General features: G+C 46.2%; 1 protein-coding gene across 2 annotated transcripts in view; it reads left to right on the plus strand.

Annotated features, from left to right (window-relative positions):
- ankfn1b (ankyrin repeat and fibronectin type III domain containing 1b) overlaps positions 1-13,019 on the plus strand; it is a 115,684-nt gene that overhangs the window by 27,391 nt on the left and 75,274 nt on the right. For both annotated transcript variants that reach the window (XM_031843820.1, XM_031843819.1), the window contains one exon: positions 1,428-1,666. In XM_031843820.1, coding sequence (XP_031699680.1) covers positions 1,428-1,666 — 239 coding nt within the window. The remainder of the gene's footprint in view (positions 1-1,427; positions 1,667-13,019) is intronic.

The raw sequence follows: 13,019 nt of genomic DNA on the forward strand, positions 1-13,019 counted from the left end.
CTCTCTCTCTTGCTCTCTCTTGCTCTAATCTCTCTCTCTCTCTCTCTTAATCTCTGCAGCAGGGCTGAGAAAACTTTTTTGATTTTTTAAATTCAAGTTGTTTTTAATAACCCAGCTACACTTCCTTCACGGATTTAGGCAACATCCCGTATTAGTGACTAGTATGCCGAGCAGCCTGCAGTGGGAGTTGCTCCCGAGTCATTTTGCTGCAGTGTTACTCGGCTCAGCTTTGGAAGCCGGATGTGTTTTGGTCTTTGATCTTTCCATTGAAGATGTCGGTACAATGCGATTCTAAGGCTTAATATAAATTTGTCTGACACAAAGTCTTAGTACGCAAGTTATTGAAAACGTTGGACAGTCACTCCAGAAAGTTGGGTAAGGCTCTAAAATCTTTTGCTGGCTTGACAACTTCAACATCTCTATTTGTAGGTCTATGTAAACTGATCTAGGATCCAACTGTGAAAAATAAATATGTTGTCTGATGTCAGTCACAATTCAATTTAGTAATGTTTTTATAATCTTAATAAGAAAAAAATAAAACATATGGCGTCAAATTAAGATCAGTGACATGTAAATGTAAAACAACACATCATACATCACACATCCAGCCATGTACGTAAGGACCGTAAGGAGGGAAATAATCATTTAAGCAAGAAAAGAAGCTGATGTTCTACTTTCATACTTGACGCTCACGCTATATTAACTCCTCACAATACCATAACGTACTTGAGGATAGTACACACCCATTGTGATAATGTCAGCAACAAACCCAATGTTTCATTCATGAAACCAGTGTTATCTTACTGTGTCAGCAGCAGATGTGAGCAACTTAGCTGGCTTAAAACTCTACAGCTGTTCAGGTTACAGTGTTAGCAATACATTTGACAGAGTTCCCATAGCCTACCCAGCATGCATCAGATAAGAAAGTGAAAGACCAGTAAGTGTTTTCCTCGGCTGTGGTTGGCGGGTGCAGCGGAGCTACGTTCTGACAGCGCCTATCCATCTCTCTTGTGTGACTGCGACGGCTCAGCCATCACATCAGAGCCGCAGAATGTGTTTCTTCCTCTTTATTATACACGAGGCGCCATTTCTCTCGAGCGTATGGAATCGTAATCAAGTTGTTAAGGAGGCAGGCTGAGAATGATGTTTGTAAGATATTCCACCTTTAAAGGAAGCTTGATTACATCCAGGAAATGTTTCATGAAAGCAATTGAAGCAAAGTTAAGTGGATGACATTCCACAATTTGTGGAGTACGTTGGCAATGATCACATTGCAGAAATACATATTCATTATCTGTCCAATCTGTCTTGCTCTTGATCTCCAACCCCCTCTCTTTCCTTTTTCTTTCTTTTCTTCTCTCGTTACTTCCTGACTGTTCCCTTAATCCCATCATTCGTTTCCTTTCCTCCCATCTACTCTCCTCCAGGCGAGCTGTGGCGTTTGGAGGATGACATGGAGGGCGGAGATGGGCCCGAGCACGGCGGCTGCCCCGAGGCCCGTCCTCGCTCTCAGTCTCCCTTTTCCCACTTCCGGGCGCGAGCCGCCTACCTCCGCAAGAGCGTCTCGGCGGACGACCACCTGGACATGGGCTCGGACTACAGCCCGGCGGCCGTCGTCGAGAGCAAGCCGACCCGTAGCGGCAAGGGCAAGCTGAAGAGGAAGTTTGTAAGTTTGATTCCTTACTCCCCCCCCTTTTTTTTTCTTTTACTAAATCTAGGTGAGAGTTTGGCTCAAAATAGTCACCTTGGCTTTCACACATCCCATAACCAAAGCAGTGATTTCCTCCTGACACATGTTCACACGTACACCCACGCCGGCGCAGGTACACACACACGACACAGTACCACACACACGGCACAAGTGTTGTGTGGATTGAAAGTGATTTAGAGGTTGCTACGATACATATGGTGAAGACACCGTGACTCTCTGTCTCCCTGTGCTGTACCTCGCGTCTAGTGTCTCTTTTCCTCTCACAACCTCTCTTACCTTACCCCTGTTTTCTTTAGGATGTTATACCAAATCAATCCATTGCACGTGACTTTTTTTTTACTCCAATTATGAATCAATGGAAAATATCGTCACTCTAGCTCAACCGTGGCAACCTAAAGCCGCTGGTTAGTTTTTATCTTCTAAAAGTGTTGATCCCTGACCAAGTTCTCCATATTTTATCTAATTGTGAAACAATAATTGTCCTACTTGTGACTGTACTTTTGTGTATGTTTGTATGTTTTGTTATAATTTAAATACAGTTTGGCGGCAAATTAACAAAGAATTGATTGACATTTGCAACCTTTATCTGCCACAGAAGATATTAAAAATAATTGAGTTTGAGCGGACACCCCTTATTAATGCGCTTCCAACTCTCTGAAGACGCTGATAATTTCACTTAACTGTGTGGCTATTAGATCGCTAATAGCCATAGTGTCCATTGGACTGAGGCTCATTTGCATAGAAAAGGTCAGATTTTGTCAAATGACCTAAATATAGCATGGGAGCATGAGGCGCTATTTGCTCAGCAGCACAGTTAGGGGTGCCGTTCACTCTCTGCGGGCGCTCTGAGAATCACGCGGTTTCTTTTTTTGTCTGATGTGCACAGTTTTAGCGGACCCTTTTGTGACTTGGCCCCTCAGTGTGTGATCTATGGGAACTTTTAGGGGGGTAGTGATGCCGCACATGGGCAGGTGAATGTGCATTAATGATTGAAGACCTCTATATTGTCCCTCGGTCACTGGATCAGGTAACTGGAGACCTCATTACCAGCCTGAACTTTGTAATTGGTTCTCCGGTGTCACAGGTGTAAGAGGACACCAGCGTAGGTAGAGGATAGTCTGGTGGGAGACGCTTTTTTTTTCTTGTAAAGTATAGAGCTGGATGTGGATGCATGCTGTTTAAAATGTGTCTGGAAAGGAGATATTGCATGTATGTAATCTTTAGACATGAGTAGTTGAACGAATCGCCTGGATTTCAGTTTGGAGTTAACACGTCGGAACCCAAAAGGACTTTTAATCAAGTCGCCCTTGACACATCTCGTGGGCCGAGTTGAAGTTGGAGATTCATCACAGAACTGAAAAGAAAGGAAAGAAGCAGATAAAACAAACTTTTATCCCACTCATGGTGGTGCAATGGGGACGGCGCTGGATCTGATGACCTGCCGCGTGTGTTTTGGGGTGAGATGTCACGCAGTCTTGTCTCATAAAGGCACGCAGCACTAGAGGGCATTTATCCCTGCGCTGTGATACCGCAACATCACATCGCATTCATCGGTTTACCCACTTACTGCTTGCGGCGGATGCTTCTATTCAACGTCCCTTTTTTGATGTGCAGCTCCACAGGGACTGTTGCCAGCCAGGTGGAAAATAGACAAAAATAAAAAGAACATATTAACAGATCATCAGAAAAGGTTATATAAGGGGGAGGAAGCATTGTTCCGGTTAACAGCACCTTGTTGTCATCTGTCTCCGGCTTTCAGAGGCAGGTGTCGTTGTTTGAACTTGGGTATGTGGGGGGGGGGGGTTATGTTTTCATTTACAGCAGAACAACAACAACGCCTTAATATCAGAACAATGATGCAGCAACACATACTGAAGAATGTTGAAGTATAAGGCACAGAGAGAAAGAGAATGTACCCGTTTGAAAGGCTGCCAGAGTGCACACCAAGTTAATTACCTAAGTGTATCATTTCCGTGCTGAAGGTCCCCCCCCCCTCTTGCTATAAAACATTGATAGCATTAGCAGAATACAGAACTGTTTTATCCAGCAGACAAAAATAAATCCACTTTCTCACAGCTGCTCCCACAAAGACATACAGTGTATTTCTGTAGGATTAGATAGCGGATGTTGTTGTGCGTCTGTGTGTACGTACAAGTGTGTGTATGGACGCATGTGACTCAACTATTACGTATATGTCCAGACAGTGCTATGTCCTGTTAAAAAAACTCTTTTTTTTGGTAGTTTGTCGCCTGATAACGCCACAAATCATTGCTCTCACTGCTCGGCCGCTATTGGTTTGACCACCGGGCACTGATCTGAAGTCACCTTCATGCTACTGGAAAGCATCTTAAGATGAAGACAAATTATACCTGAAGGAGGTCTCCATCCGGGAAAAAAAAAAGACAAAGCCTGTAGTCACAAGTCTCAGGGAGGCGATGTGCCTGATATGTACCATCGAAACACGCAGGTTTGTGTTCTGTTGTACCTCTATACATATGTTTGTGACTTTTATTTATGTGTGAACGGGGCCGAGTCACCACATAATCAAAGTAAGGGGGGGGGGGTGTCAATGTTCCTTCATTTTCATTCTTTCATAAACCAAGCAGTTGTTCGTCACTAGTTCCTGATTTACCGGAAACCCACAGGAAACAAACAAGGCGGATTTTAAACCCATCATGTGCGCGGAGAAGTCCCGCAGGCCTCTGAACACGCGTGCGGGCAGGACACTCAGTGGTTCCCAATTCTTCCAATAAGGCGATTGATATTCTGCGGGTCGTCTGGATTGCTTTAAGAGAAAACGGCACAGAGTGTGCTCACACGTAATCATTCGGGCATGCACATCACACACACACACACACACACACACACAGGAAAGACAGCCGGAGAACGTGTTGCGTATGTATACAGATATCGTATAATTAAATGGCACTGGCGAGGTTTTTCATGGAGGAATTATGAGTGATAGAACTGTCTGTTCTCAGCACCGGATCCATTTGTGAACCCGCACCTTTGCTAATAATAATAATAACAATAATTGTGAAATCCAAGAATACAGAATCTATTGTGTCCCTGTGAGCGAAGATCTTCCCTTAGTCTGGACTTAGAGAGCAAGAGAGAAGCATTTCTACAGCTCCAAATGGACTCTCTACTCCACAGCTGTTACGTCGTTTACTTCACATCTGTTTCGATCGGTTGTGTGCTACAGACAAAAACCTCTTTTTGGAGGCAATGTGTTCTCCATTTGATGTCATTGGCTTAGTCACCATCTGAGACATGCATGCCATCTGATTGGATGTGGGGATCATGAAATACCTCGAAAGATAAAATGGCTGCGTGACGCATTGAGTCATTATTGTCTGTCCCAGTGCTAAGATTAGGTTATTGGTAGCTGAGTGAAAGAGATAATGGAGAGATCAGCCACTTATAAAGTTGGTTCTATATTGGGTTTCCTCTATCAGGATGCTGTGCGGATAGTGTATAAGTCAGCATTAGTGAGCTTGTCAGAGAGCAGTGGATGTGCAGAGTTTCATAAGGGAAGGCCACTTACATCAGGGACCATGCTGACCAACACAGTGAGCTGAAAGTGGCTGAGAACAGAGAACATTGGCTATATTAGCAACCCTTCACATGGTCGGAAGTTATGTGATTCAGTATTGATGCAGGAACAACATGATGGAGCCTCTTCTGTTAGTCGAAATGAAATGACCATAATCGTATGCCACCCTGAGTCTTTTTCACGTCCTAAATTGATCACGCGTGGACTAATTGTGATTTAATTATGAACTACTATCTCTAGAGCAAAACATAGAGGCTGAACTCTGATGTTCCTATAGAGTAGTGGGTTGAAGTGTTGCTGCTGGCGGATAACGGTGGGCAGGTGCAGCGGAGGGCCTCAGGGTACACGGCCACTTAATTCTCCGATTACAGTCATTAAAAAGGTGAAGTGGTCGTTGGTAGCGACACACCAGTATGATGCCAGTCCAGAGTGAGTGTGGGAGGGGGGGTGCTATTGAGCATTCTGAAAATGTCATTGTTTTTGTACAGTGTGTACCTCTCAGACCCCGACAAGCACACACTCGGACACGTCCGCTGAAAGGCCAGGGATGACAGATGTTGAATGGCGCGGCGCTTGGCAGCAGTTCGAGGGCTTTGCTATTCAACCCCCCCCCCGCCCGAGCTGCCAGACTTCCAGTGGCCTCAATCAAAACAGGATGCCTCGAGGCCTTGTGCGGCATTAGTACAGTAATTACTGGGGTAATTAGCCTGATGATGTTGCCCATGTGGAGTCAGCGGAGGGCACGGCGATGGGAACTCCTCCACGCAGTTTTTCCTTCCAGTGGTATCGTCCGTACTGTTCTTTATCTCTGCCTTTCACAATTTACATTCCCATGTCCTCTGTCTGCCCTCCGTTCAGTAACTCTGTCTTTCTAATTTGTGATAGTTATGCCAAAGACTACTCTACAACCATCATTAACTAAACCTATATGATATAGCATGTACAGCCAAATTAGCTTCACATTTTCACTTGTGAGACAGGAATTCTGCTCACATTCAACAGTGTTTGTTTCCAGCAGTGCGGGGCTGATCCAGTTCACAAATCTCGACTCGGCTGGCCAAGATCAGCAGACGAGCGCCGCTTTGCTGCGGATCTTCCTCATTTACATGTAGCTTATTCTTATTTGTGCGACACACAAATAAGCTTAACTAAAATCCCAAATTGCCAGTGCAAAAATAATCTAGCGTCTGGAGGGACTGCGAGGAGGATTTGAAAACAATGTGCTCTGTCAGTGCTGATTAAGTGCCAGGTGAAAAAAAAGCAGCCGTTGTCTTTCCATCACATCTGCTCCTCGTATCACGACTCTGCCGCAGTCGGCTCTTTTCCTACCTGAACACCTGCTTTTTTTAAATTCCACCTTTGGGCGCGCTCTCTCTCTCTTTGTCTGCCGTGTGTCTCCGGTGCATTGCAGGAGCTTTGCTTTTTGTGTTTCAAGTTGAGTTGTGGTGTACCTGCTCTGCTCCCATTGAGTTTACACACAGTGGGTCTGTAGCATGTAGCTGTAACTATGTGTTCTGGTATGAGGTCTGGTCATTAAGATAAGAGATTTCATTTCCTCAACGACAAACTTAACTTCAAAGACTCGTCTAAAGCCCCACAAACCCACACTGGTTTTTTTTCTCTCATTCAAGCTGATTAGTCCTCTGCTCAGGTTGAATAAAATGCATGTACTAATGAAACACAACGAAGGTAGAAGTCCTGCTCTAACAGGTGTAAGACGTGAGAATCAGGAGGCGTATGCGCCCACACAGTCCCCCCAGAAGAGGTCTAATCAGCCGGAGATAACTGAGCGCACCTGTGGTGGTGTACCAAGGGTGTGTAGGTGCCTTAATAACAAGTATACACATTCACAGTATAGTAGTACAGCCTACAATCTGTCACCTGGAGATCGAATACATGTTGTATCTGCTCAATGCTCTGCAGCCGCACGCCTCCGCCCGGCTCCGTTCATCCTCAAACTGGCCACATGGTGGCAGCATCCGGCCACGCAACAGAAGTCCTGCCTCACGATCCCCCACCTTGCTCATCTCAAGGGCTGTGTGTTTTCTTGTGTGTGTGTGTGTGTGTGTGTGTGTGTGTGGCTGAACTGTTACCTGGGTGGCGCTTGAGGTTTACTCTCTCTCCGGTGACTCATTCATCCTGAGATGACTAACGCGCAGACACCACAGTGGACAGTCATAGCTGCCACCGGAGCCCAAGGGTTCTGGCTGCGGACGGCCCTCAAGCATTCATTATCTAATGGAGACTTTTATTGGAATGCACAGCAGCGGGTGAAAAACCCGGAGAGAGAGAGAGAGAAGTCAGACCCTTAGCTACTTTGTCAAAAAAAAAATGAAACAATGGTGTTATTGTTTGCTCAGCACTCCAATGTGCCGGACACCAGTTTGACAATCGGCGGCTGTGAACTTGGTGAGGCCCATAAAGTAACAAAGTCACAGCTCACCCTCCATCTTTTCCGTCAGCTCTCCCCTCTGATACAGATGGATGACTGATGCTGTGTGAGAAATGATTATAGTGAGTAAACAAACAAAGACAACCACACTAAGGATTTTTGATGTAAACTGATGTCGACACATCATTTTTCATTTGCTCCATAAGTGGCTAAAGTAAATTTAGGACACCAAAGGCAGTGGTGAAAGTTAGCTGTAGTTCAGAATCAAAGCTACGGTCTGGCTTCAAATTTATGGTTGGGTTTTTTTTTTTCGTACACACTCATACGCACTTACTGGAGTACCCATACACACAACCTCACATCATCACACATAATTCATCACCGTTCTCAGCCAGCGTCTCCCTCTCTCTGTGCTGTGTACTATTTTCCATCTATTCCTGTTATTTCTCCCTGTGTCTCCTAAAAAAAAAGAGGCCGGCGCTCTAATAGCCGTATAGCTTTAAATGGACGCCATGTTTGGGCCAGAGGGGGAATAACACCACGTTCTGGTTATTGTGCGTGGAGACGGAGAAACATACCACTCATCTGAATGCACGCGCGCTCACCTCTAAACGGACCGAGGGTGGCATGGGAATGTTTTCTGCTGCCACTTTGGTTGCCTCTGGTAACCAGTGAAATGGTGTTCATTAACTATGTAGATTCAGAATTGCTCCTCTCTCTAGCTCTCCATCACTCTCTCTCTCTCTCTCTCTCTCTCTCTCTCTCTTCTCCCTCCCTTTTCCCTTTCTTTCACCACTCTTTGCGTATTTGCAGTCGGGGCTCAGGGTTTGGTGTTTTTCTGATGTGGGAGCTCTTGCAGAGGATTACTGTGGAGTCAGTAGGACACTAATGATGATGTGTAATACTCTCCTCTCCTCTCCATGTTGATATTTGGGGGCGGTTACACGCTGTACTTACTAGCTTTGAAACTCTCTTGTTGTATTTACCCTGGCTTCGCCCTCTTACAGCCTCCGCAGGCTTGACCGTTCTCCTCCTCCTCACATGAACACGTCCAGGATGCGCCCAGGTCTTTCCGTGATCCTCCAACAGCACTCCGCTTCCCCTTCCTTTCGTCACGCAGCAGCGCTTCTGTGGCTGCTTGGCGCAGTGTGACCTAGACATCGGGTGACAAACTGGATGATGCACAACTCCGCGCCCCAGGCTTTCGCCTTTAACGCTGAGACAACCCAAGCTGAGTCTCCAGCTGTCGTCAGGTGACGGTGACTTGGACGGAGGGAGCGTGGCTCTCTCTCTCTCCCCCCTCACCGCTTCCGATCGCTCTTTCCTTAAAGGCTTCATGTGAGGTGTGAGGTGGCGGAGGCTGACTGAACAGAAATGTGTCTTTCAAAATTCAGGGAAAAGGTTTTCCACACTATAAGTGTGTCGCTGCTATATCAAATGGAAAATGTATGTATTGAAAACTTGGCATTGCAATCATTTCAAAAGTTCCCATCAAAGACTCTTCCATCCTCCAGCAGACCACAGGGAACACGCAGCCTCTCAGCTGCTGTGTGTCTGTTACGGTGACGGGGCCCTTGGCAAGCCATTTTCCAAACCACACTCGCTGCGTGAAGGCATTTCGTAACGCCTATGAGCTCGAGCCCCCGGAGCCATTCGAGCACACTCCGCCCATCTCCGGAGGTTCTGTTCAGCAAAGCATCAGTGCATGATACCTGTTTGAAGTTGTCCGGGCCTTTGATCTGCTGCTACGCTGCTGATATTTCTGGATCAATCCGAGATCAGTGCTCAGGATATGTATTTTTGCTGGGCTATTCATTTTGTCTTTCTATGTCCCCACAATGTTTATTTGCTTTAGAACAGAACCTAACAAACACTGTCAGTCTCTCCTACCCTTTCACCTCTGACCTCCCGTCCCTCTTTTAAATCTTTATTCTCACCTCTGTCGACCCTCCCCACATCACTCCTCCACCTCTCTGCTCCAGCCCTTCTTTTGCCATCTGCCCCCCCCTCCCACTCTCCCGTCTCCCACCTCTATCTCCATGGGCCCCCTCTTTCTCTCCCTCATCCCCTCCGCTGACCTGCCCTTAATTGGTCTGCCACAGTTGCACCTACAGGATCCGACCAGCTGTCAAACAGATCCCTGCCTGTTGAGGTTAACCTTAAGTGGGCCTGAGTCGGGGCCAGAGTCCCAGGTTTTGAGTGGTTCTCAGGGTCTAGGGCCTCGGGCACAAAAGGAGGGCCAAAAGCATTTCTTTGAGAGCACCAAATCTCCTGTCTCCTCTTCTCCCTCTCCCCGGGCCTCCCTTCCTCAATCTCTACCTCCCTCCATCCCTCCTTCCCTCCCCTCTGCCAACCCCCCCCCCCAGACTCTCTGTCTGCGCTGACACCGCCTCTAATAAGGGGGGAGTGGGGTGCACTGTTTATTTGTGTGGTGCGAGGTTAAAAACTTCCCCCTTAATTGACATTCCGGTAACACTTTCCAATAATGGGGCGAGCAATTTCCTTGAAATTGATGTGTGTCCACCGCAAGGAAAAACACCGCTTCTAGCTTCCACTGACCCATGGATGATCTACACTTGCGCTGTGTCCTTGTCTGCATGTGCGTGTGTCTGTGTGTGTGTGTGTGTGTCAGCGTGAGAAATTGCATGAATGGTCTTTCGTTTGGCAATAGCAGCATGCTTGTGTGTGTAACGAGGCAAGCGCACGTCATACTCATATTACGTCTCTGCTGCTAAAACGATTTTGTCAGTTTGTTCGTAAATACGAGTGTGTGCATACTATGGCTGTGTGTGGATCAACACTGAACGCGTGCACAGGATGAATGCGTGTAGTCGTGCTTGCTATTGCGCACGTGCACATGTCTGTAATTATCCTGTTTTCAGAGCTTTTGTTAGCCCAGTTATTGCTTGTGTGCGCGCCCTATATTTCTGTACCCAGTGAGGTGAACGTAAATAAATTATTCAAATATTTTCATTTTCATTTATCCCCACACGCCAATGAGTGACAGTTTACACCACGTCAAAATGCTAAAACAAATCCACAGTAGAAAGCCTATTTTGCCCTCTTGCTCAGTCAATGTCTGTCTGTGAGAAAGTATGCAAACACAAACATCTCGCTCTGCGGCAGACTGCATCCTTGGCCTCAACGGCGACCACTGGATAGGGCCTGTGGTGTGATGACGGTTGGTGTTAAAACATGTGTGTGTGTGTTAGGGAGAGGGAGAGAGAGAGAGAGAGAGGGAGAGCTTAAGGGACAGCATGTGTCGATACGTAGATGAGTAAGTGTGATAAATGTGAATGTAAGTATGAATGTGTGCGAGCGTGTGTCCGTGCCTGTGTGTGGCTGCAGGCAGACGCTGGCTGGTTCCTGGCCTTGTCATTCTGTCTCCCACACGCTCTCTGATGTGGTTTGAGGCTGTGGCTTTCACTATGGAGGGGGATAGCCACCGCACACACTCGCACTGTTCTCACATGTCTGTGGAAACACACATTGCGCGCTGGTATGCAGTCACATTCTCAGAAATGCCGACGCACATACTGAACAGACGCACACACACACATACACACACACACACACTCAAAAGCTCAACCCCTGAAGGATGTAACAACACAACAGCGGCTTGCCAAAGTGTCTGAATGGACGCCGGAGCGCACTCGTAGACTAACGCACACACACACAGCGCTAGACGCCATCCGTGGTGCTGGTGGGCTCCCACAATAAGCGGTTAGTTAAATAATATCAAAGACAGATGTTGGCTCTGGTCCCATCATACTTTGTGTGTGTGTGTGTGTGTGTGTGTGTGTGTGTGTGATTGAAAAGGAGAGTACTGATATGCAGCCCCTTGGGAACACATGTTTCCTTGGAAGTCATTACATGTTTGTAGATAATTGTCACTCATTTGTAGCATTCAGAAATGTATGGAAAATACAAATAACTTCAACTGTTTTGGCATGTGGTTAAACTCATGTTTTTTTATGACTCTGTGATCAGACTATGTTGTTCTTTAGTTGTTACTTTAAATACTTGCATAATAATTTGCAGTAAAAAAAATAATTTACAGGGTCCTGACATCAATACATTGATGATTGAACAATTTGTGAAGCTTATACCATTTATACAAAATGCATCAATTATACACACAGTTAACAAAGGATCAGTTCATTCAATAATTGCTATGTCTCCATATATGAATTCATGATTCATGATTCATATATTTGTCATGCAATGACACAACAGATTTGTTATTTATCACTACTCTAACTTATTTTTTTTACGTACTTTTTTTAAACTTTTCATAGTATACATTATGATCAGAACCAGCACACACACACACACACACATGCAAATACACACAAACAAACAGACATACAGTATATCCACGTACACATAGTGGACCAGAGTGGACCTCTCACTCTCTCTCTCACTCTCACTCTCACACACACACACGCACATATTGACGGTGAGCTTCAGCAGGTACTCTGTGTCGCTGACCCCTCATGGTCGCACGGTGAATTGGTTCGTTTGGCCCGGCGCGTGTACGGTATGTTTACACTAATCTCGAATAAATACCTCTTCTAATGAGATGCGAGATCCAAATGTGCACTACCAGTGAAATATGCCGCGTATCACGGAAAGGGGAGAAGGAGGCCTTCGTGCAAACCAACAGTGTCTCTGTCAGTTTTCAGCCACTCGTCCACTGCTCCACCTGTCCAGTAATGTGGCTTTAAACTCTGTGTACTCTATGTGCATGTCCATAACTGTTGGTGTGTCCCTCCGTTGTCTCTCCTTTCAACATAGCTTAGCTTTGGCCAGTTTTAAGGTGGACTTTTTCATCATTTACTGGCACTTGACTCTGCTGAAGAAAACATCAATGTTATTACCTCATCCATACCACCTTACAAAATGCTATTTCATATTTTTGAAGGGAGAACTGGACTTTGTTATTGCATTCTCCAGCTCAGCCCCTCACCGTACTCTCCGTACCACTGCCAATCCCCAGAGCAGTGTGTGTCTCTTAGAGGGCTCTTGAGGGGCCCTGCCGTCCCTCATTTTCTGCCAGCCTGTCTCTTTAAGGTGGTGTTTGTTTATGCCGAAGCTCAGCTCAGTGAGACCTGTGCAGGCTCAGTGCTGGGCTCCTTTCATAGGGGCTCCATTTTGTTCTTAATAAAATGGCACTCAGTGGCCAGGGGGACTGGCAGGCACCCAGCTCCCTGGGAAACCAAAGAATGCCGGCCTTCATTTAGCGACAAACAGCTACTGCCTGAGGAGGCTAGTTCTCCACTCTGCTCCTCAATACTACTGCGGCTGAGGCCCGTGTGTGTGTGTGTGTGTGTGTGTGTGTGTGTGTGTGTGTGTGTGTG

The sequence above is a fragment of the Anarrhichthys ocellatus genome, unplaced genomic scaffold, assembly GCF_004355925.1.
Source record: "Anarrhichthys ocellatus isolate YVR2014 unplaced genomic scaffold, GSC_Weel_1.0 scaffold4, whole genome shotgun sequence".
NCBI lineage: Eukaryota > Metazoa > Chordata > Actinopteri > Perciformes > Anarhichadidae > Anarrhichthys > Anarrhichthys ocellatus.